Genomic DNA, 24,913 nt, shown 5'->3' on the forward strand with positions numbered 1-24,913 from the left:
TGGCTTAACTTGTCTGAGTGTAGATTTCATGCTCTTTACCGTAAGGGCACGAGACTCACTCTTATCTATATTAACTCACTCTTATCTATATTAATGAAGAGGAAGACTTAACAGTAGATTCAACAAAACAGCAATATGGTCTTCTGATCTATTGAAGAAAGTGATATGGCTAAAGACCTGCAGAAAACTATTATGTCCTTTCAGGATATTATGAAATGATTCAGTTATTTGAGGGTTTTTTGTTTTTTGGGTTTTGTTGTTGTTGTTGTTGCTGTTGTTGTTGTTGTTGTGTGTGTACGTGTGTTTGTGTTTCAGAAGCACACAGTGAACTTAGGACAGCAAATAGGGTTTTCTGAGTTTATTTAGGACAGCCAGGAAGTGCTCCCTTTTATAAGAGGATTCAAAGGAGTCACTGCATATTTGGTTCTCTGTACTGTTGAATAAGCTGGATTTGAAGTCAGGAAACTATACGCCGTGTACTCCTAGCAGTCACTCGTTGATAAAAATGTTCCCAGATATTGATGGGAGGTGTGTGGTTTTTAGACAGAAACAGTACATTCTACATTTCGGGTCATGCTGTCACAAACTCATCCAAGACGGTAACCGCTATACAGCTGTTCGGTGCCAGCTTTTAACTAAATGTGATAGAACACAAAGCAACTGAAAAATTCCACTGTGCCTTGTGGGCTCAGGAGCTGTATATCACTGCTTGAATAGGTTTAGACAACACTGAATCAGGTACAAATTGATTCCTAAAGTTTATGGGGGTCCTCGGAGAGATGCCTTATCCTTGGAATGTGCAGAGATGAAAGTAGCAGGAGTTTGTTGAAATGAGAAGCTATAATGAAATTTTGAAACATTTGTGCCTTATTAGTTTATCATAAATTAAAGGCTAATCCTGATAGAGATCATGAATTAGCTAATAGGGCCTTTTACGTGCATATAATTTATTTTATTAAAAATTTTCCTTTTTTGTTTACTAGTAAAAAAAGTTTTAATTAAAAGCTTTTGTCGGGAGGAGGGAGGGCTCCTGGGTGGCTCAATCGGTTAAGCATCCGACTCTTGATTTAGGCTCAGGTTACGATCTCCCAGTTGTGAGATGGAGCCCCGAGTCTGGTACCACACTGGGTGAAGATTCTCTATCTTTCTGTCTCCCTCTGTCCCTGTCACACAAACTCGGGCTCTCTCTTTCTCAGTCTCTTTGTCTCTGTCTCTCATTAAAAAAAAGGAAAGAAAGAAGAAAAGCTTTTTGGGTGGTTTGAATTGAAAACATAGGAAAGTAATATCAAATTATATCCTACAAGAGATTCTTTTGATTGTTAATTTGGACATTATGCCTTTATATTTCACATTATTTTTTCACAAGTAAAGATACCATCTTACTCTAATCTATTCTCAGTTGCTCGATTTCATAAAGAAGCAGCCCAGTCATGATTTTGGTGAGGACCTGATGTGTGTCTCCATTTCCCTCTATTCATAGGAATGTTTAACCATAGAGAGGCTGGTTTTCAATCAGTTGATTTCTTTATTTTCCCACCCTCACCTCCATAAAAATATAGTCTGATCTTAGGGTATCTTGAGACAAGTCAAGAGTCCGCTCTTCCATTTAGTACTCAGTTATTTTTTTTTTGAGAGATTATGTACAAGTCACTTAAACTTTTTACAGCATAAATCAGGTAAAGAGAAAAAGTAAAACTCGATTTAGAAATGGTTCTGATACAAAAACCTCTACTTACAGAATGGATTTTGATTATTTTTAATAAAAAAAAATCAAGTACTTTGTAGCTGATGTAACACATGATGACAAACACTTTCAGTTCTTTTTCATGGTAAAAGTAGAAAGACAATGCAGTGAGAAGGGTATTTGAGGCTGAGGGAGCAGAATGAGCAAAAACAGGAAAGAGAGTGGAATACTTAGGGATTCACAGAATAATCTGCTATGACTAGGATGGGCAGTGTTTGAAAGGTAGAGTGGACCTAGTTATGAAAGGTCTCATATACCCCAAGCTAAAGAAGTTACTGACAGCCACCTAAGGTTATGGTTTAGTTTGCTTGTTTTTGTTGTTGTTGCTGTTTTGCTTTTTAAAGCAGGGGAAAGCTTGTGTGAAAAGACTGTTGTCTTAGGAATGTCACTCTAGTGTCTCTAAAGGAGCATAGCTTGAAGAAAGAGAGATGTTCAGTTTCTGTTTCTGAAACATTATGATTGAATGGCTGTGATACTTCCGATTAGTTATGGACAGTACATGTGTGGAATGAGATAGTAGCAGAATTCTTGCCAGAGGGCAAAGTTTGTGAAACCCTGGCTTATTAGTAATAGGTTCAAGAGTCAGCAGACTTTTTCTCAAAGGGCCAGATTTAAAATTTTTGAGGTTTACAAGCATTATGTTCTCTGTTGCAAATTATAGCTCCATAGCAGCCGTAGGCAATAAGTAAATAAATGTACATGGCTATGTTCCAGTAAAACTTTATTTACAAAAGTGGCCACTATAGGCTGTAGTTTGCCAACCCTGATTTAAACCATATTGAAATGAGGGTCAGCCACAGGACTCTTAAGACCATCGTTTCATGTAGCAGCAAGAGGTAAGAAACTTCTCAAAGAGTGCTAGAGAAGCAGAAAAATAGGGAGGAAATGATGACTGAGAGTAGTGAGGGGAAGGGTGGTAAGCAGGAAGGATAGAGGACAACTCTATTTTTAAAAAGGCCATAGAAATTTGAATACTGACTAGTTATTTGATATTAAGAATCACTAATTTTTTTAGATTGTGATAATGGTATTGTGGTTTTGTTCTTGAAAAGGATCTTTAAAAGAGATCCATATTAAAATGTTTATGGATGAAATGATATGATACCTGGAATTTGTTTCAAAATAATTCATTAACAGAGGAGGGGAATAGATAAAACAGAATAAGCCTTGAGTTGGTAATATTTGGCCCTGGGTGATGGGATACATAGGTTATTCATTGTACTTGTCTCTCTGCTTTTGACTAAGTTTTGAAATTTCCATAATAAAAATTGATTTTTATAAAAGTCTTTGGATTTGGGAATGAAGGGGGAACCATTTGCTTCCCAAGGAGGAGAAAAAGCAATACCAAGGAAAGAAAGATAGATGAAGCCCATGTCGAGGGAAAAACTTGGTGATGAGAATTTGGGAGGAAGTTCTCCAAGGACTCAGAATGAGTGGAGTTGAGAGCATTCCTCACCTGTGGGCATTTTGTTTTATCACCTATACAAATATATCTAGAATCATGCAGTCAACGGCAGTTTCCTGCAATGTGGGGAAATACATGATGGATTTGTAGTAAAATCTGTGTGTCTACTGATAGACATTTATGCTTTTGACATAATACACCAAGGGAATGAAATTCACATAACAGTTATCTCTAGAGATTTATAAAATGCAGTGGGGAAACATTAAATTATGCATTTTCTTCTGTGAGATACTATGATTGTCATACCTTTAAGCCCCTCCTCCCCCTTTTTTAACACCATCATCTTAAGGCATGCCCGTTATACACAACATTTGGAAACTATAGGACAAAATATAGGAAAAGAATTAGCCTTCTTCCTAAGACACAGCTATAGTCAGTAACAAAATAACTGACTTTTCTAGGTTGGGTACAGGGGTTGAATAAAACACGATCCCCTGCCCTTCATGAATTTAAAGTATACTAAGGGGAAATGGACTGAGAAACAAGGGTAGTATTCTCCTAAATTTAATAGGATCTCTGAGCTTTCTGATGAATTTTTGGTTTATCAAGTATAAATGCTTTAAATAAATGTTTATGTTTTTCCTAATTTTCTGATAAATCTCACGAAATTCGGAACATCTCACATTGTGTTCTTTCTGACTTGAATTTTCCTTTATTTGATTTTTTTTCTGCTAACTAAAACCTACAGCAGAAAAGGGGTAGGGAGGTAAAGCATATGTGTTATGTGCTGTGTATATTTTTAGTAAAATAAAGGTTTTCTTTTATGTGACCTGTGAAAACCTTATATTTGAAATGTGACTGGGTATGCTAAGTATATAGTTCGGTTCTCTTCTTGGCTTTTGTTTTGTTTTCGTTCTCCAGTTGGGTGACAACTGAGAGAAGCAGTAGAATAGATACCTGTACCGCCCATGGATCAACAGGTGCAGTCTCTTCTCCATCATCTGAATTGGGCCAATAATTTGTCATGTCATTTGCATTTATCCTGTTGTTTAAAGGTTATTTACTGAAGAGGTTCCCATTGTTCACAGCATAACAACATGATGCATTCTAGAACTAGATTGAAAAACAGTCTGTAATTAGTCAACAGATAATTAGCACTTTCAGGATGCCGCTTTTTTCTTATAAGCATGTACTCTTAAAACGACCTAAATTATCTTCTGTAATCTACCTGGCATTTGTTTTATTGGTGCACACACTAGCACTCTTTAAGTAAGCGATGAATCAGTTTGAGAACTCAGAAGGTACTAGTAAACTTTCTACCAAGAATGGCCAGTGTTAGAATGTGGTATTTTTAAAACATGTTCAGTTTAGATTAGTGTTGCTAGTCCCCTCTCTTTTTCTCTTTAAAGTGTTATTTGCCAGATACTATCCGGAGGGTCAAATGACTTTGTTGGTATTTCTTCTTTATTTTTAAATTGCCAAGCATTTTATTTTTTAAATGTTCTAAAATGCAGCATTAACTAGAAATATTTAAGTTTCAGAAGCAAAATTTCAGTAAAACATTTGATTATCACAGTTTCTGTTCTTAGATGATAATCTCCTTGCAAAAGTTATAGTGGATTTCTCATTTAATATATGTTAAGTTACTATTTTAGCTCTTTGACTAGGAATAAACATTATCTTGAGTTTTTGAGGCAAGGCAGAATTATGTGCACATCATCAGTGATGCATTCAGTTGATTAATGTGAAGAAAATGGTGTAAGCTACATTTAAATTATTCCTATACAAGTAATTTTTGACCTGTAATTTGATAATATTCAGCTGTTAGGTTCTACGCGTACATAGTTCATATTGTTTTTATGTTGAATTACTGACTTAATTTAAGACAAACTTTTACTTGTATGGGCTTACTTCAATCCATTACTCTCTGATAATTGACAAATACTTAACAAAGTCCTTGTGGAAAGAATATGGTTTTTATGATCTTGTGCTTTTTGTCCATTTTGTAAGTGGCCTGAACTATGCACTAATAATATTTAGCTTTGTTAACATTAAGGAATACAGCATTAAAAATATGTTGACATATTATCTAGTGAAAGGCGAAAAAGTTATTATCTTAAGAGTATACAGATATATTTGGTACAGCCTTGCAATGCATTCTACCCCTTTCATTGTATCTTTGTACTGATATATTTGACAAAGACAACCTTAATAATGCTGAACCTTAGTATTAGCCACTTTCTACTTGCATCACAGAATGTTTCTCTACTGAGCAGAATTTGAAAACAGAATGGTTTTATTTAAAAATTGAAATACTAGATTTTTAAGAAATTGCTAGTCTCTGATTCTGTTTCTCTGTGAGCTTCCTATTCAAACCTTGAGAGCAAGATCCATCAGATAACTTATAAAAGTAAACTTTGTCCAGCATTAGGGCATTGTTATATTTAGTGTTCTATTACCTATTGCCACCTAACACATTACCCCAAAACATAACAGCTTAAAACAACAAACATGTATTACCTCACAGTTTCTGGGATCAGGAATCCCAGTACAACTTAGCTGAGTGCCTGTGGCTCAGGGTCTCTAACAGGGCTGCAACCAGGCAGTCAAGGCTGTAGTCATCTCGGTTCAACCTGAACACCGCCTTGCAAGCTCACTGACCTGGCCTTGGCAAGGCTTAGGACCATAGCTGTTGGCTGGAGACATCTTTACCACATGACACTCTATAGGAAATGGCAGTTGACTTCCTCCAGAGCCCAGCAGGAAGAGTGTGCCAAGTAGGAAGCCACAGTCTCTTTGTAACCTAATGTCAGAAGTGACCTTTTATTGTTTTGCCACAGTTTATTCCTTAGACCTGAGTTCCTAGGCGCACCCAGACTCCAGGGGAGGTGATTACACAAGGGCATGAGTACCAGGTGGTGGGGATCTTAATGGTTGCTTGCTACATAGCTTATGAGTACTTTGGAATTTCTAGAAATTTACCCTTGTTTTACAGGATAATAAAACTCCCTGTTCAGATAGAACTTCCTCTGCTTAGATTGTCTCATAATTTTGAATTAATCATTTTATATGGAATGAGGCTCCAGGAAGGGGTGCAGACAGGACATAGGTAAAGAACTGTTCATTTGCAGTTTTCTTGCATAGCTTTTCCCAGTTATTTAGATAAGCAGCGTTGTTAAAATTCCAAGGTACTATTAAGAAAATGCACACTTGGGAATATTTTATGTTCTGTTTATTATATAAATTCTAATGTCTACCTTGTTCAGTATTGGTAAAGGTTTTCAAGGCGTCATGAAAAGATGGGGATTTAAAGGCCAGCCTGCTACTCATGGTCAAACAAAAACCCACAGGAGACCTGGGGCTGTTTCAACTGGTGTAAGTATAACTTGAGTGACCTCTTTTTAATGCTAAATATTCAGCTTCTGCACATACAGTGCTCTAGTCTGTTCTTGGGATCAAGTCACATAATTTTAATCTGACTCCAGGTGGGTCATAGTACTTGTCACATTTTTATGAGTCCTGGTCTCACTTTCCAGAGCCAGACGTGAATCATTTCATAATAACCCACATACTTACAGCCAGTCTTCTCAGTACTTTTCCTTCCTGCTTTCTCATTTCCATCTCTGTCTCCCATCCTGCCCTCTGAAGTCTGCGCCAAGAAATCAGATATTAGAATGCCCTTCCAATCTGCCCCACTGGTTCCTTCCCAGAGTCATCTTTGCCTTAACAGAGACTGTTGGGGAAGATTGTCAAGAATGGTATCATGCAAGGGAGAAGTAGTAGAGGAAAAATGGAGAAACAAACAATAAGAACATAGAAAATGGAGAAGGAATTTTGTGTTCTGAAATAATTTCCTGTAAATTATAGGATTGAATATGATAAGTGAATATATTGATAATGGGAGCAAATTTCTCACTATTATAAAAAGATACTCAGGTATGAAAAGGAGGGAAATTAGAACAAACCCTATAGGGTTGAATTCAGATTGTAGATATCAGTATACATTTACTGTATATGTATATAAGAGAAATAGATATGTTCGTATGTGTGTATTTATTTGTTCCTTAGCTCTCTGTCTGCTGAATGTTCATAGCAGTATTATTCATAATAGCCAAAAAAGAGAAATAACCCAAATGTTTATCAGTTGATGAATAGGTAATTAAATGTAGTATATTCATACAATGTTACTTAGCAATAAAGTGGAATGAAGTACTGATACATGCCACAACATGGACGAACGTTGAAAACATGCTAAGGGAAAGAAACCAGTCACAGACTACATATTGTGTGATTCCATTTACGTGAAATGTCCATTGTAGGCAAATCTGTGGAGATGAGAGTAGATTAGTGGTTGCACAGGGCTGGGGGGAGTTGGAGGGAGTGACCACTAATGGGTTTGGAATATCTGTTTGAGATTGAATGAAAATGTTCTAAGATCATTTGTGGTAATACACGACTCTCTGTGTATACTCAAATCTTTGAATTGTATACTTCAGGGGAGCCTGGATGGCTCAGTTGGTTAAGCCTCCGACTCTTGATTTTGGCTCAGATCACGATCTTATGGTTCAGTTCGTAGGATCAAGCTCCGTGTTGGGACGCCACGGAGCCTGCCTAGGATTCTCTCTCTCTGCCCCTCTGCCTCTCACATACACGTGCTCTCTCAAAATAAATGGGTAAATTAAAAAAAAAATTTTTTTAATTTAAATTGTATACTTTAAAAAGAGTAAAATGTGTGGTATGTGCATTGTACTTCAACAAAGCTCTTTTATTTTTTTAAATATTTATTTATTTACTTAGGGCTTGAGCAGGGGAGGAGCAGAGAGAGAGGGAGAGACAGAATCCCAAGCAGGGTCCATGCTCAGCTCAGAGCCCTACATGGCGCTCAGTCTCACACCGTGAGATCATGACTTGAGTTGATGTCAACAGTCAGATGCTTAACCCACTAAGCCACTAAGGCACCCCTAGCTCTTTTAAAAAAAATTAGGCTTGTTTTCTCTCTCTCTCTCTCTCTCTCTCTCTCTCTCTCTCTCTCTCTCACACACACACACACACACACTCACACACACACACACAATTAAAATGGCATGTGGAAGAACATGACTCGTTAGTTAATTGTCATGAAATAAATAAATGACATGTAGAAGAACCTATTTTTATAACTCAGCTTAGTTATTTGTCATGAAGTGCACTGTTCTGTGTTTGTAAATATTGCCATTCAGGATTAGCTGGTAAATACCTTTATAATCCAGAGAGGGTGAACTTTTAATGAGAATGTAAACTTAATGGGGGGGGGGGGGGGGCAGAGTCCTTTTTTAGTAATGTAATGTTAAACAAGGTGTGCCTATCACTGAGTGTGTTTCTAGAATGAATAAAAGTGATAGTTTGTAACATGCAGAATTGTCTTTAATCTGTGTTGGTTACATAGTAACCAACTCTAATGCTATGGTGAGCAACTTCCATGGGAGTTTTGTGGGTTGTCAGATTAGTGATACAGAAGTGTTTATATTCCAAGAGTTCATGTGTCATGAGAAGCTTTCCCATTTGAGATGTAATTCAAATTTGCTTCTTTAGATGTAGTATTATCCGTTACCAAAGCCAGAATAAAAGAGACTGTGTGAAGCTGTTTGAATTATATGAATCAGAGACAACCAGGACTGGACAAACTCGATATTCTAATAACTAATTCTGTCCTTTAATCATTCTGGGGAAGGAGAGTAACATCAAAAGCAAGAGTGGGGGAGTGGAACCATTCCAGCAGCAGTGGTGTGGATTGAGTCCATTAAGTCAGTTAATACAGAAGATTAGTGAAAACAGACCAGGCAGTCAAGTCTTCCTTGAATGGTGGTGTGACGTGTATTTATGTCCTGTAATTTTTCTTTTCTCCTTCTCAACTGGTGTTAGCTCAGTTGCTACTCTCTTGTTACTGAGTTTTTCTCCTACATATGTTTCTTAGTCTGTATTTATTTTGTTGCTCTAACTTAATTTAGAAAGGAAATCCTCTGGGGTAAATATGTCTAAATCCATATTTAGTTCCTTACTGGGGCCTAGCAGAATGAGGAAAAAGTCCAACATTTTAATAACTCCTGTCTCAGTTTGCGTTTCAGTTTGATCTGTTCTATTTGAAATTGAGAGTACTTAACAGTGCTAATTTTGGTTTTGTTGTGTAGGATGTTGCCAGAGTCTGGCCTGGAACTAAAATGCCTGGACAAATGGGAAACAAAGATAGGACAGAATATGGACTAAAAGTAAGTTTCTGAAGTGACTCTTTTTTAGGAATAGTTAAATTAATGCCTGAATGCAAAGACACCAGAGGATGTTCTGCATGTGTGTCTGTGTAGAATCGTTCTGATACTTGAACTCTGTGTGTGTGTAGCCATAGTCATGGTAATGTGTTCATCTAACACCCAAGCTGTGCAATGTGCCGTCATAAAAAGAAAAAGTCATCTATTTGACCTGGTAGGTTTCTACAAGAAGACAGCGCATGAACAAAAGTCAGATTCAGAGCATTGTGTAGAATACTGCCCTTTTATCAACTAATGAACAAAAGCTCCCTACATGTATATGTGGCTGTGCCATTACATAAGCACAGAGAAAAGTGGGATTACATGCCAGATTATTTTGGATTATATGTCAAAGGTGTGAATGGATAAAAGTGGATGTAGAGGAGGAGAGAGGGAGACCATCAACACAGGAGGGAAAGATAGTACTAAAAAAAGGATTGTGGTATATATCCATAATTATATATATTTAAAGGGGAGAAGTTAAATTCAATCCCTGCTAATCTGAGGAATTTGACCAATAACCAATGTTTCTATATGTATGTGTATACATTTCAAAGTATAGAAAGTACAAAGAAAATAGCTATTCTTGAAAACAATACCCCAAGATAAACACTATTAGCATTTTGGTTCATGTTCTTCCAGCCTCTATTCTAGATATATATTTTTTTACTTATTTATAAATTTTGACCAGCAGTTTTTTTTAAACTTTATGTAATTAAATCTGAAGGTTTGTTCCCTTTTTTTTTTTAATTTATTTTGAGAGCTTGCATGAGTGGGGGAGGGGCAGAGAGAGGGAGAGAGAATCCCAAGCAGCAGAGCCCAATGCAGGGCTCAGTCCCACAAACCAAACATGTGATCATGACCTGAGCTGAAATCAAAAGTCAGACATTTAACCCACTGAGTCCTGCAGGCACTCCAAAGATTTTTATTCCCTTCTATTATTTTTACATCTGTGAGAGATCACCTGTTTGTATCTGTTTGTGGATATTTTCTTTGTATGTCGGGGGTGGGGTGGTGGTATTTGCATGTGTGTATATGTGAGATATTTCAGTTTCCATAGTATTTTAACACTTAGCCTTTATTAGCTATGAACTGTGGGTCAGACTTCATTTTCACCTCACATGCTTTGTTCTTTCACTACCATTTTGACCATTCTCTCCCTTTGTGTAAATTTTTTTTTCACATGAAAGGCCATGCACATGAGAGCCATCTCAGCACACTTATTTTGAAAATGAGACCCAGAGAAGTTGTAACTTCCCTAGTTTCTAATTGCAGGAAGCTAATATTAAATAAAATTGAAATAAAATTACTACTTTATTTTCAAATTTTTATTTAAATTCTAGTTAGTTAACATACAGTTCAGTATTGGTTTCAGGAGAATTCAGTGATACATCATTTACATCCAATACCCAGTGCTCATCACAAGTTCCCTCTTTAGTACCCATCAGCCTACTACTTCCCTCCATCAACCCTCAGTTTGTTCTCTATCTTTAAGAGTCTTTTGTGGTTTGTTTCCCTCCCTCGTTTTTCGTCCCCCCCCCCATATGTCCATCTGTTTTGTTTCTTAAATTCCATATATGAGTGAAATCATATGGTATTTGTCTTTCTCTGAGTTATTTCACTTAGTATAATATACTCTAGCTCCATCCACGTCGTTGCAAATGACAACACTCAATCTTTTTGATGGCTGAGTAATATTCCATTGTGTCTGTATACACACCACATCTTCTTTATTCATCAGTTAATGGACATTTGAGCTCTTTACTTTGGCCATTGTTGATAATGTTGCTATAAACATAGGGGTGCACGTACCCCTTCAAATCTGTATGTTTGTATCCTTTGGGTAAATACCAAGCAGTGCAATTGTTAGGTCATAGGATAGTTCTCTTTTTAACTATCTGAGGAACCTCCGTACTGTTCTCCAGAGTGGCTGCATCAGTTTGCATACCCACCAACAGTGCAAGAGGTTTCCCCTTTCTCCACATCCTTGCCAACATCTGTTGTTTCTTGTGTTGTTAATTTTAGCCATTCTGATAGGTGTGAGGTGGTATCTCATTGTGGTTTTGATTTGTATTTCTCTGATGATGAATGATGTTGAGCATCTTTTCATGTGTTTATTAGCCATCTGGATGTCTTCTTTGGAAAATGTCTTTCATGTCTTCTGCCCATTTCTTCACTGGATTATTTGTTTCTTTGGTGTTGAATTTGATAAATTCTTTATAGAGATGGGATACTCACCCATATATTAGATAAATTCATATTTATATTTAAAATGAGAGTTGGGGCACCTGGGTGGCTCAGTCAGTTAAACATCCCACTCTTGATTTCAGCTCAGGTCATGATCTCACACATTCACGAGTTTGAGCACCACATCAGGCCCACACTGACTCTCTCTGCCCCTCTTGCACATGCTCTCTCTTCAAAATAAATAAACTTAAGATGGAATGAATAAAATGAAAATTTGCTACCACTTTTTTTTTATAATTCACTTATTTTTTAATTTCCATCCAAGTTAGCATGCAACAGTGATTTCAGGAGTAGATTCCTTAATGCCCCTTACCCATTTAGCCCATCCCTTCTCCCACAAACCCTCCAGTAACCCTCTGTTTGTTCTCCATATTTAATAGACTCTTCTGTTTTGTCCCCCTCCCTGTTTTTATATTACTTTTGTTTCCCTTCCTTTATGTTCATCTGTTTTGTCTGTTCATGTCCTCATATGAGTGAAGTCATATATTTGTCTTTCTCTAATTTCACTTAGCATAATACACTCTAGTTCCATCCACGTAGTTGCAAATGGCAAGATTTCATACTTTCTGATTGCTGAGTAATGCTCCATTGTATATATATATACCACATCTTCTTTATCCATTCATCCATCAATGAACATTTGGGCACTTTCCATACTTTGGCTATTGTGGATAGCACTGCTGTAAACATTGGGTTGCATGTGCCCCTTCGAAACAGCACACCTGTATCCTTTGGATAAATACCTAGTAGTGCAGTTGCTGGGTCATAGGGTAGTTCTATTTTTAGTTTTTTGAGAAACTGCCATACTGTTTTCCAGAGTGGCTGCACCAGCTTGCATTCCCACCAACAGTGCAAAAGAGATCCTCTTTCTCCGCATCCTCGCTAACATCTATTGTTGCCTGAGTTGTTAATGTTAACCATTATGACAGGTGTGAGGTGGTATCTCATTGTGGTTTTGATTTGTATTTCTCTGATGATGAGTGATGTTGAGCATTTTCTCATGTGTCAGTTGGCCATCTGGATGTCTTCTTTGGAGAAGTGTCTATTCATGTCCTTTGCCCATTTCTTTACTGGATTCTTTGTTTTTTGGGTATTGAGTTTGATAAGTTCTTTATAGATTTTGGACACTAATCCTTTATTTGATATGTCATTTGCAAATATCTTCTCCCATTCTCCCTTGCCTCTGGAGACGTTGAGGAAGACGTTGCCATGACCAAGGTCAAAGAGGTTTTGCCTGCTTTCTCCTCAAGGATTGTGATGGCTTCCTGTGTTACATTTAGGTCTTTTATCCATTTTGAGTTCATTTTTGTGTATGGTTTAAGAAAGTGGTCCGGGTTCGTTTTTCTGCATGTCACTATCCAGTTTTACCAGCACCACTTGCTGAAGAGACTGTCTTTATTCCATTGGATATTCTTTCCTGCTCTGTCAAAGATTAGTTGGCCATACGTTTGTGGGTCCATTTCTGGGTTCTCTATTCTGTTCCATTGATCTGAGTGTCTGTTCTTGTGCCAGTACTCTACTGTCTTGATGATTACAGCTTTGTAGTACAACTAGAAGTCTGATGCCTCCTGCGTTGGTTTTCTTTTTCAAGATAGCTTTGGCTATTCAAGGTCTTTTCTGGTTCCGTACAAATTTTAGGACTGTTTGTTCTAGCTCTGTGAAGAATGTTATTTTGTTCTAGCTCTGTGAAGGTGTTATTTTGATAGGGATTGCTGCTACCACTTTCATAACACATCTGTTATACTCTTATATTACAAGTCATCCATAGCATTTGAATTTTTCCTATTCTCATTCAACATTTTGAAGTGCTAGGGGGTGCCTGGGTGGCTCAGTCAGTTGGGCGTCCCTTCGGATCAGGTCTTGATCTCGCAGTCTGTGAGTTCAAGCTCCACGTCAGGCTCTGCACTGACAGCTCAGAGCCTGGAGCCTACTTCAGATGCTGTCTCCCTCTCTCTCTACTCCTCCCCCACTCACACTCTGTCTCTCTCAAAAATAAAAACATTAAAAAATTTTTAAAAAATTTTTTGAAGTGCTAATATGATTACTTTATAGGCTACTTATAGACTCAGCTTGTAGTCACATATTGCTTGTTTTAATACAAGTATATTCTCAAATTTTTAACTATTGAAATTGCATTTCTTACTTTAGGTATGGAGAATAAACACAAAGCACAATATAATCTATGTAAATGGCTCTGTACCTGGACATAAAAATTGCTTAGTAAAGGTATGTATATAAAATGTATGTAAACTCTTTATTTTCCATTGTTTGGATATGTGAATATGTGCCATAAATTCTCCTTTGGCCCATAAATGTGGCTTGAAAATAAGTGGCTGCTTTTCCATAATCTTTGCCAAATTAAATTTTTTGCCACTTTTCAGTAGTACCTGACTGAAAAAGTTGTACAAAATATCCTGTACCTATGTTCATAAAAACATGAACCTGTGAGAATGGTAGGACCAATAAATAGAGGCTCTTTAGAAATGCAAAAAGGTGGGGCGCCTGGGTGGCTCAGTAGGTTGAGTGTGTGACTTCAGCTCAGGTCATGATCTCACAGTTGTTGAGTTCAGTCCCAGCTTCAGGCTCAGAGCTGAAGCTAACAGCTGTTAGCTCTGAGCCTGAAGCCTACTTCAGATTTTCTGTCTCCCTCTCTCTCTCTCTCAAAAATAAATATTAAAAAAAAAAAAAAAAATAGAAAGGCTCAGAGGGGAATATGGTGGCAGGGGAGGACGCTGGGTTCACCTCATCCTGCTGATCACTTAGATTCCACCCACATCTGCCTAAATAACCCAGAAAACCACCAGCAGACTAGCAGAATGGACTCTCCGGAACCAAGCATAGACAAAAGGACCATGGGAGAGGGTAGGAAGGGCGGAGAGGTGGTGGGTGCTACACAGACTGGTGGGAGGGAGCCAGGGTGGTGGAGGGGCAGCCTGCCCAGCAAGACAGAGCCCCCGAAGTCTGGCTTCAAAAGCGGAGGGGCCACACTCCGTGAGTTCTGACAGCCAGTGGGCTGTCATCTGGAATGTTAAAACTCAATAGCTCTGCTCTCAGACAGCAGGAAGGGCAAGAGGACATCGGGAGGGAGAGTTGCTGAGCCCAAGAATACAGAGCTCAGCTTGGTGGGAGAACAAAGGCGCTGGTAAGCACCATCACCCTCTCCCATCCCTCAGCTGAAATTCGAAAGGGAACCAGTTCCTGTCACTGAACTTGCTTGCACCGTGCAAACGCCCAACGCTGTGGGCGCCCGCCTCTGGCGGGTTGGCCTCCCTCCGGGTGTTCCTCCCGGTGCTGCAGGGCCCCTCCCGCAGGGGACCACTGACGGCAAATGGAGCTAAGACTGCCCCTCGCAGCCCTGTGCACCTTGCAGATCCACCCCGGCTAATACACCAGATCCCATCAAAGCAGCACCACAAGCCTGGCAGTGTGCAAGTAGCCCAGACAGGGGCCACGCCACTCTACAGTGAGTCCTGCCCCTGGGAGAGGAGAAGATAAGGTACACACCAGTCTGACTGTGGCCCCGACCACCAACACCAGTTACTCCAGACAGCACAAGGGAAGTGCCCTGCAGTTTGGAGCCACTGCAGGGACTACCCAAAATGATGAAACAGAAGAATTCTGAAAAGAAACTCCAGAAAGTAGCAACAGCTAACAAATTGGTCAAAAACGATTTAAGCAATATAATGGAACAAGAATTTAGAGTAATAGTCATAAAATTAATCGCTGGGCTTGAAAAAAGCATAGAGGACAGCAGAGAATCTATGCTACAGAGATCAAGGGACTAAGAGATAGTCATGAGGAGCTAAAAAATGCTATAAATGAGGTGCACAATAAAATGGAGGTGGCCATAGCACGGATTGAAGAGGCCGAGGAGAGAATAGGTGATTTAGAAGATAAAATTATGGAAAAAGAAGAAGCTGAGAAAAAGATTTAAAAAATCCAGAACTATGAGGGGAGAATTAGAGACCTAAAGTGATGCAATCAAATGGAACAATATCTGTATCATAGGAATTCCAGAAGAAGAAAGAGAGAAAGGGGCTGAAGGTGTACTTGAACAAATCATAGCTGAGAACTTCTCTGATCTGGGAAAGGAAAAAGGCATTGAAATCCAAGAGTCACAGAGAATTCCCTTCAGACATGAATTGATCATCTGCATGACATTATCATAGTGAAACTGGCAAAATACAAGGATAAAGAGAAAGTTCTGAAAGCAGCTAGGGATACCCAGGCTCTTACTAACAAAGATAGACACATAAGAGTAGTGGCAGACCTGTCTACTGAAACTTGGCAGGCCAGAAAGGAATGGCAGGAAATCTTCAATGTGATGAGCAGAAAAAAACATGCAGCTGAGAATCCTTTATCCAGAAAGTCTGTCATTCAGAATAAAAGGAGAGATAAAGGTTTTCCCAAACAAAAACTGAAGGCATTCATCACCACTAAACCAGCCCTACAAGAGATCCTAAGGGGGATTGTGTGAGTGAAATGTTGCAAGGACCACAAAGTACCAGAGACATCACTACAAGCATGAAACCTACAGACATGACAATGACTCTAAACCCGTATCTTTCAATAACACTGAATGTAAATGGACTCAATGCTCCAACCAAAAGACATAGGGTATCAGAATGGATAAAAACACAAGACCCATCTATTTGCTCTCTACAAGAGACTCATTTTAGACCTGAGGACACCTTCAGATTGAAAGTAAGGGGATAGAGAACTATCTATTAAGCTACTGGAAGTCAAAAGAAAGCTGGAGTAGCCATACTTGTATCAGACAAACCAGACTTTAAAGGCTGTAGTGAGATGAAGAAGGGCATTATATAATAATTACAGGGTCTATCCATCAGGAACAGCTAACTATTATAAATGTCTATGCGCCGGATACAGGAGCCCTCAAATATATAAAACAATCACAAACATAAGCAACCTTATTGATAAGAATGTGGTAATTGCAGGGGACTTTAATACCCCACTTACAACAATGGATAGATCAACTAGACACAGGATCAATAAAGAAACAAGGGCCCTGAATGATACATTGGATTGGATGGATTGACAGATATATTTAAAACTCTGTATCCCAGAGCAACAGAATATACTTTCTTCTCAAGTGCACATGGAACATTCTCTCTGATAGATCACATACTGGGTCACAAGACAGCCCTTAATAAGTATAAAAGAATTGAGATCATACCATGCATACTTTCAGACCACAATGCTATGAAACTTGAAATCAACCACAGGAAAAAGTCTGGAAAAACCTCCAAAAGCATGGAGGTTAAAGAACACCCTACTAAAGAATGAATGGGTCAACAGGCAATTAGAGAAGAAATTTAAAAATATATGGAAACAAATGAAGATGAAAATACAACAATCCAAACGCTCTGGGATGCAGCAAAGGCAGTCCTGAGAGGAAAATACATTGCAATCCAGGCCTATCTCAAGAAACAAGAAAAATCCCAAATACAAAATCTAACAGCACACCTAAAGGAAACAGAAGCTGAACAGGAAGGACACCCCAAACCCAGCAGAAGAAGAGAAATAATAAAGATCAGAGCAGAAATAAACAATATAGAACCTAAAATAAACTGTAGAGCAGATCAATGAAACCAAGACTTGGTTTTTTGAAAAAATAAACAAAATTGATAAACCTCTAGCCAGGCTTCTCAAAAAGGGAGATGACCCAAATAGATAAAATCATGAATGAAATTGGAATTATTACAACCAATCCCTCAGAAATACAAGCAATTATCAGGGAATTACTATGAAAAATTGTATGCCAAAAAACTGGACAACCGGGAAAAAATGGACAAATTCCTAAGCAGCCACACACTTCCAAAACTCAAACAGGAAGAAATAGAAAACTTGACAAGACCCATAACCAGTGAAAAAATGGAATCAGTTATCAAAAATCTCCCAAAATATAAGAGTCCAGGACCAGATGGCTTCCCTGGGGAATTCTACCAGACATTTAAAGCAGAGATAATACCTATCCTTCTCAAGCTGTTCCAAAAAATAGAAAGGGAAGGAAAACTTCCAGGCTCATTCTGTGAAATCAGCATTATTTTGATTCCTAAACCAGACAGATACCCAGCAAAAAAAGAGAACTACAGGCCAATATCCCTGATGAATATGGATGCAGAAATTCTCAACAAGATACTAGCAAATCGAATTCAACAGCATATAAAAAGAATTATTCACCATGATCAAGTGGGATTCATTCCTGGGATGCAGGGCTGGTTCATCATTTGCAAATCAATGTGATACATCACATTAATAAAAGAAAAGATAAGAACCATATGACCCTGTCAATCGATGCAGAAAAAGCATTTGACAAAATTCAGCATCCTTTCTTAATAAAAACCCTCGAGAAAGTCGGGATAGAAGGAACATACTTAAACATCATAAAAGCCATTTATGGAAAGCCCACAGCTAATATCATCCTCAATGGGGAAAAGCTGAGAGCTTTCCCCCTGAGATCAGGAACACAACAGGGATGTCCACTCTCACCACTGTTGTTTAACATAGTGTTGGAAGTGCTAGCATCAGCAATCAGACAACAAAAGGAAATCAAAGGCATCAAAATTGGCAAAGATGAAGTCAAGCTCTCACTTTTTGCAGATGACATGATGTTATACATGGAAAACCCAATAGATTCCACCAGAAGTCTGCTAGAACTGATACATGAATTCAGCAAAGTCGCAGGATACAAAATCAATGTACAGAAATCAGTTGCATTCTTATACACTAATAATGAAGCAACAGAAAGACACATAAACTGATCCCATTCACAATTGCACCAAGAACCATAAAATACCTAGGAATAAACCTAACCAAAGATATAAAATATGTATGCTGAAAAGTGTAGAAAGCTTATGAAGGAAATTGAAGAAGACACAAAGAAATGGAAAAACATTCCGTGTTCATGGATTGGAAGATTATTGTTAAAATGTCAATACTACCCAAAGCTATCTACACATTCAATGCAATCCCAATCAAAATTGCACCAGCATTCTTCTCAAAGCTAGAACAAGCAATCCTAAAATTTGTATGGAACCCCAAAAGACCCCGAATAGCCAAAGTAATTTTGAAGAAGACCAAAGCGGGAGGCATCACAATCCCAGACTTTAGCCTCTACTACAAAGCTGTAATCATCAAGACAGCATGGTGTTGGCACAAAACAGACACATAGACCAATGGAATAGAATAGAGACTCCAGAATTGGACCCACAAAAGTATGGCCAAGTAATGTTTGACAAAACAGGAAAGAATATCCAATGGAAAAAAGACAGTCTCTTTAACAAATGGTGCTGGGAGAACTGGACGGCAATATGCAGAAGAATGAAACTAGACCACTTTCTTACACCAGTCACAAAAATAAACTCAAAATGGATAAAGGACCTGAATGTGAGACAGGAAACCATCAAAACCCTAGAGGACAAAGCAGGAAAAAAACCTCTTTGACCTCAGCCGCAGAAACTTCTTACTCAACACATCTCCAAAGGCAAGGGAATTAAAAGCAAGAATGAACTATTGGGACTTCGTGAAGATTAAAAGCTTCTGCACTGCAAAGGAAACAATCAAGAAAACTAAAAGGTGACCGACAGAATGGGAAAAGATATTTGCAAATGACCTATCGGACAAAGGGCTAGTATCCAAAATCTATAAAGAAGTCACCACACTTCACACCCGAAAAACAAATAATCCAGTGAAGAAATGGGCAGAAAACATGAATAGACACTTTTCTAAAGAAGACATCCGGATGGCCAACAGGCATGTGAAAAGATGCTCAATGTTACTCCTCATCAGGGAAATACAAATCAAACCACACTGAGATGCCACCTCATACTAGTCAGAGTGGCTAAAATGAACAAATCAGGAGACTGTAGATGCTGGCGAGGATGTGGAGAAATGGGAACCCTCTTGCACTGTTGGTGGGAATGCAAACTGGTGCAGCCACTCTGGAAAACGGTGTGGAGGTTCCTCAAAAAACTAAAAATAGATCTACCCTATGACCCAGCAATAGCACTGCTAGGAATTTACCCAAGGGATACAGGAGTGCTAATGCACAGGGGCACTTGTACCCCAATGTTTATAGCAGCACTTTCAACAATAGCCAAATTATGGAAAGAGCCTAAATGTCCATCAACTGATGAATAAAGAAATTGTGGTTTATATATACAGTTGAATACTACGTGGCAATGAGAACGAATGAAATGTGGCCCTTTGTAGCAACGTGGATGGAACTGGAGAGTGTTATGCTAAGTGAAATAAGTCATACAAAGAAAGACAGATACCATATGTTTTCACTCTTATGTGGATCCTGAGAAACTTAACAGAAGACCATGAGGGAGGGGAAGGGGGAAAAAAAAAGGGAGGGAGCCAAACCATAAGATACTCTACAAAACTGAGAACAAACTGAGGGTTGATGGGGTGTGGGAGGGAGAGGAGGGTGGGTGATGGGCATTGAGGAGGGCATCTGTTGGGATGAGCCCTGGGTGTTGTATGGAAACCAATTTGACAATAAATTTCATATTAAAAGAACTAGAAAAAGGATATTAGGATAACTGTTGCTAAAATATCAATATCCTTCCAAAAAAGAACTTCTAATTTTTTTTAAAAATACTTTGACATAAGAACTGAAAATACACAAAATGGCAATTCAGTGAGAGAGTCAACAAGACCATTTGGTAAAGGGGCACTTGACTGGCTCAATTCGAAGAGTATGTGACTCTTGGTCTTGGGATTGTGAGTTCAGGCCCCACGTTGGGTGTAGAGATTACTTAAAAAAAAAAAAAAAAAAACTTTTACTTTTTTTTTTTTTTAAAGAAAGGTGGTAGGGGCACCTGGGTGGCTCAGTTGGTTAAGTGTCCAACTTTGGCTTGGGTCATGATCTCATGGTTCGTGGGTTCAAGCCCCACAACTGTGCTGACAGTTCAGAGCCTGGAGCCTGCTTCGGATTCTGTGTCTCCCTCTCTCTGCCCCTCCTCTGCTCACAGTCTCTCTCAAAAATAAACATTAAACAAAAAAAAAAAAAAGGTGGTAAAAGGTAAACATTTTAAGGAGGGATTCATTGTTACTAGCATTGTTATGATTATACTTTTAGTATTTTAAAAATATGCACATTCATATTTATGCTCAAAAACAAAGTAAAAGAAAAATAATAGCATAAATTGGGGGGAAAATTCTTGTACTCTCACAGACTTATTTCTATCGAATAAAATAGAAAGTAAATATTCCGCCTGGGATTTAGGCCAACATAAAACAACATATAAGAAATCACTTTGGGATTTTGAATCATCCATTCTGAAAATAAATTTGTAGTAGAAATAATACCGGCTTATTCCCAGAAATTTTCCAACAATAACAACGAAAATAGATTGAAACTTCAACCTCTGATTTTTCACATTGGGTCTTTCTCTGTGTATTCTTTTCATTTCTTAAAGTAGGTTCCATTACTAGCATAAAGTATAACACTTGTTTTAATCCTACAGTAATTAAAATTCCCTTTCTGTAGTTCACTTTTTGACTGAATTGTTCTCATTTTTCTTAAAGAAAAAATACATCTTATGAATTGTTGCAAGTATTTTTTTTTACTTTGCATGTTTTCAGGTTTAAGTAGATTTCCAGTCTCCAGATGACCTGGTTGTTTACACAGTGATAGGTTGTTGAGACTGACAAGTTGGCATTGTACTTCCTATAACATTTTGGCTTCATAAATAAATGTACCCCCTCCACATTACAGGTTTATTACATGTTACAAATATCACAACCTAATAAAAGAGAGAAGAGGGAAATTAAATTATTTTCCATAATAAAATTATACTGTACAACAGATGAATTTTTATATGTTGTCAGATCTTCCTTTTCTCCCCATTTTGCTGCACACATGGTTCTAAGGCTTGCTTTCCAGCTGAAAGTGGAACACCTCAGCATTTTCTTTGACACCAGTATAGATGAATAGGTCAGCTGTCTTGAAAAACCATAATACGTGCAGTGATATTCTGACTGGTTGTTATAAACAGTTTATAGTCAACATTTATTACTCTTCCACCTACTTCAACAAAAAATTGCCTCCAAAAACTCAACTCTGTTAATGGATGATGGCTTGCCATTACTGAAGACATTCAGAAGGTAGACCACAGGCAATTCCCGAAGGGTAGTCCAAGTATATTTCAAGAAACAAGCATCAAAGAATGTACAGTCCACTTAGAAATGTTAACATACCAATGAATGTATTTTCAAGAAACATATTTTGATTAAAAAAAGAACGCATCTTGAGAAAACAATCTTCGAACTACAGTGTCTAAACAAGTCTTTTGTAACCTTACAGAAATGTCCGTCCCAAACATTAAGATGTGGGCTTGGGGGGTGTTTTGTGGGCTTGTGTTTTAAGAGAAGTGGCAGTACACAAGTGTGGTCCACTTTTTGAAAACTTTTTCTGTCATCCCACTTTTTCTATACTTCCCAGTGATTCCATAGCAAGTGAAAAGAGCCCCTTTGCCCATGGAGATTGAGGCGCCTCCTAGTGGACAGGCAGCCTCTTCAGCATTCTCTCATCCCACAGGAACTTTTGCACCCCACCCCCAGAGTACAGGGCTGCCAGTAACTTTTTTTTTTTTTAATTTTTTTAACGTTTTATTTATTTTTGAGACAGAGAGAGACAGAGCATGAATGGGGGAGGGGCAGAGAGAGAGGGAGACACAGAATCCGAAGCAGGCTCCAGGCTCTGAGCCATCAGCCCAGAGCCTGACGCAGGGCTTGAACTCACGGACTGCAAGATCATGACCTGAGCTGAAGTCAGACGCCCAACCGACTGAGCCACCCAGGCGCCCCTGCCAGTAACTTTTTAATGCTAAAGTTAGTAAAGATGGTCTTAGGGATGACCAACCTGTTTAATTAATTTAAGCATTTTTTGTTGTTGTCTAGATTCACTAAACGTATTTAAAAAAAGCCTAAAGAATATGTTTACAGCATTATGTGATGTATATTATTAACTATTATTTGTGTGTGCTCATTCCTGTAGCCTAATTTATCATTTAAGTGTTTTCTAGATTTCCTGTTTGTGTGTGTGTCCTACCCCTCATCTTTCCTCAGAGGATTTGAACTGCCTTGCCAATATACAGAAATATAAAAAGAATGAGCCAGAGAGTTGAGAGAGTTTTGGTGAAGGTGGGGAAATAATGAAGCCAGAGGTTAGATTAAGTGCACAAAAATACATACTGTTGAGTCTTACACATTTGTTAAAGATGGGATGCAAACTCTGCCCCTCAGCTTTAGAGCCACCAAGACAAAAGAGATTTAAATAAAATGTCACTCATGTTTCCAATCAATGAATTATAGTACTGTAACATTTATAGTTAGAATATATAAGTAGTGTTCTCTGAAATGTTCAAGTATGATAGATCTATCAAAATGTAAAAGCAACTGAGAATTTGCTGTTTAGATCATTTATGACTAAATTTGCACAATTATCAAATTAGCACAGAAAGTTTTGCTGTTGTTGGTTTGGTTGTTTATTTGCTTGGGTTTTATTCTCCATTCTAAATTCTGAAACAGTTTAAATCAGTAAGAATATGACTCCCCCCCCCCCCCCCCCCCCCCCGCCCTGACCCAAGTTCAAGTTCAACCCAAGATTAGTGACTTGGAAAGAAAAAATTAAATGAGTTTATTTTCTTCTGAGCAACTAACTGAAAATTCCTTGGAACAATTTTAATGAGAGAGATTAAAATAGATGTGTTTCTGTACATAGCTGTTCCTAGCAGCTGTGTACTTATTTCAACCAAATTATTCGTTTCTTATTGCCAAAATGATTATGCCGTGTTTTACTCTGTGTGTATAATTACATGTAATTTTTTTTTAATTTCTCACTGAATGAAAGCTGTAGAATGACTCAGAAGCTTTAAAGAACCAGTAATGTTTTCCAAAAATAAAACCCAACATTTTAGATCATACCAACATCTGAACTGTTTCTTGGTTTATGAATTTACAGATATAATTAGAATATTTTTAGATTAGAAAGAGCTAATAAAACTAGTATAAAGATTTATGGAATGATTGTTTTTTGCTAAATATTATTTTGTCCTTCTCTTCTCAGTGATAATGGTACTTGTTAAATGTAAGCTTATTTCCTTAATAAAACTTGGTATTTTTGGTTATGTGCCCTTTGATGTAAGACTAACAAAAATACTAGGTAAATTCTTTTTTAAAACCTCAACTCAAAAGAATCTATGGTAGAAAATAAAATAATAAAAATATATAATAATAAAATAAGATCAATAATTAAGAAGTAGATGGTAATAACTTTTAGGCACATAGTTTGGATATAGTTGATACCTAAGTAGTAATTTTAAAATATAATTTATCCTCCTGGGCAGTTCTAGAGATTTGTAAGTTATGAGTAAGATATGTAATTATCAGAGTAATTTAGAAGGCAGATGACTGACTTGAGGAAGGTTGTATTTCTGTCATTGGATTAAGTTTATTGGAATAAAAAGAATACATTGAGTTCCTTTCACTTTATGTAACAGTTGTGTTATTCACATTAGAAAATGTAGGAATAGATATTGTTTATTAATAATTAAAACATACTATCTTTAAGTAACTTAACTGGTACTACTTATTAATAAGGTCTTTGTCGTCCCCCTCCTTCCAGATCAGAGATTCTACACTGCCTGCATATAAGGACTTCTGTAAAAATCTACCATTCCCTACATATTTTCCTGATGGAGATGAAGAAGAACTACCAGAAGATTTGTATGATGAAAATGTGTGTCAGCCTAGTGCACCTTCTATTATATTCTCCTAACCTCCGTGGACATGGCAGAACCTCCTGTATTTTATGAGCTTTGATGAGCCAGAGCAATATATAACCAGGAAATATATTTTCCTTTCTTAATCACAGTACCACACTTGTCATCTTTGTCAAGGGCATAAATACATCATTCCATCCCCCAAACTAAATTTTGTTTTAAAAAAATTACCACATTAGATAAATCAGTTAAATAGACTGGATATGCCAGATGTTGATGGACCAGCCGTTTGCATACGAGCAAAGTCTTTTGTGATTTGTGAGCTTCATCCTTTTTTACTACCTATTCTAAAGTTATCTTAAGATGCTTATGAATTCAGCCTCTTTTGTTAAAGATATTTCTGTCTTTCTGAAGGGGTGGATGTGGAACAGTGGCAAACTTACACTTTCAGGGTGAACTTGAAACTTACACTTTCTAAACA

General features: G+C 37.7%; 1 protein-coding gene across 1 annotated transcript in view; it reads left to right on the forward strand.

The window, feature by feature from the left end:
* Positions 1 to 24,694, forward strand: part of MRPL3 (mitochondrial ribosomal protein L3) — a 51,596-nt gene extending 26,902 nt beyond the window's left edge. Inside the window, exons 7-10 of the mRNA XM_019436396.2 lie at positions 6,416 to 6,524; positions 9,317 to 9,394; positions 13,826 to 13,903; positions 24,336 to 24,694. Coding sequence (XP_019291941.1) covers positions 6,416 to 6,524; positions 9,317 to 9,394; positions 13,826 to 13,903; positions 24,336 to 24,488 — 418 coding nt within the window. The 3' untranslated portion in view covers positions 24,489 to 24,694. The remainder of the gene's footprint in view (positions 1 to 6,415; positions 6,525 to 9,316; positions 9,395 to 13,825; positions 13,904 to 24,335) is intronic.
* The last annotated feature ends 219 nt before the right edge of the window (positions 24,695 to 24,913 follow it).

Source organism: Panthera pardus, unplaced genomic scaffold (assembly GCF_024362965.1).
Source record: "Panthera pardus isolate Hobbes unplaced genomic scaffold, ASM2436296v1 HiC_scaffold_16, whole genome shotgun sequence".
Taxonomy (NCBI): domain Eukaryota; kingdom Metazoa; phylum Chordata; class Mammalia; order Carnivora; family Felidae; genus Panthera; species Panthera pardus.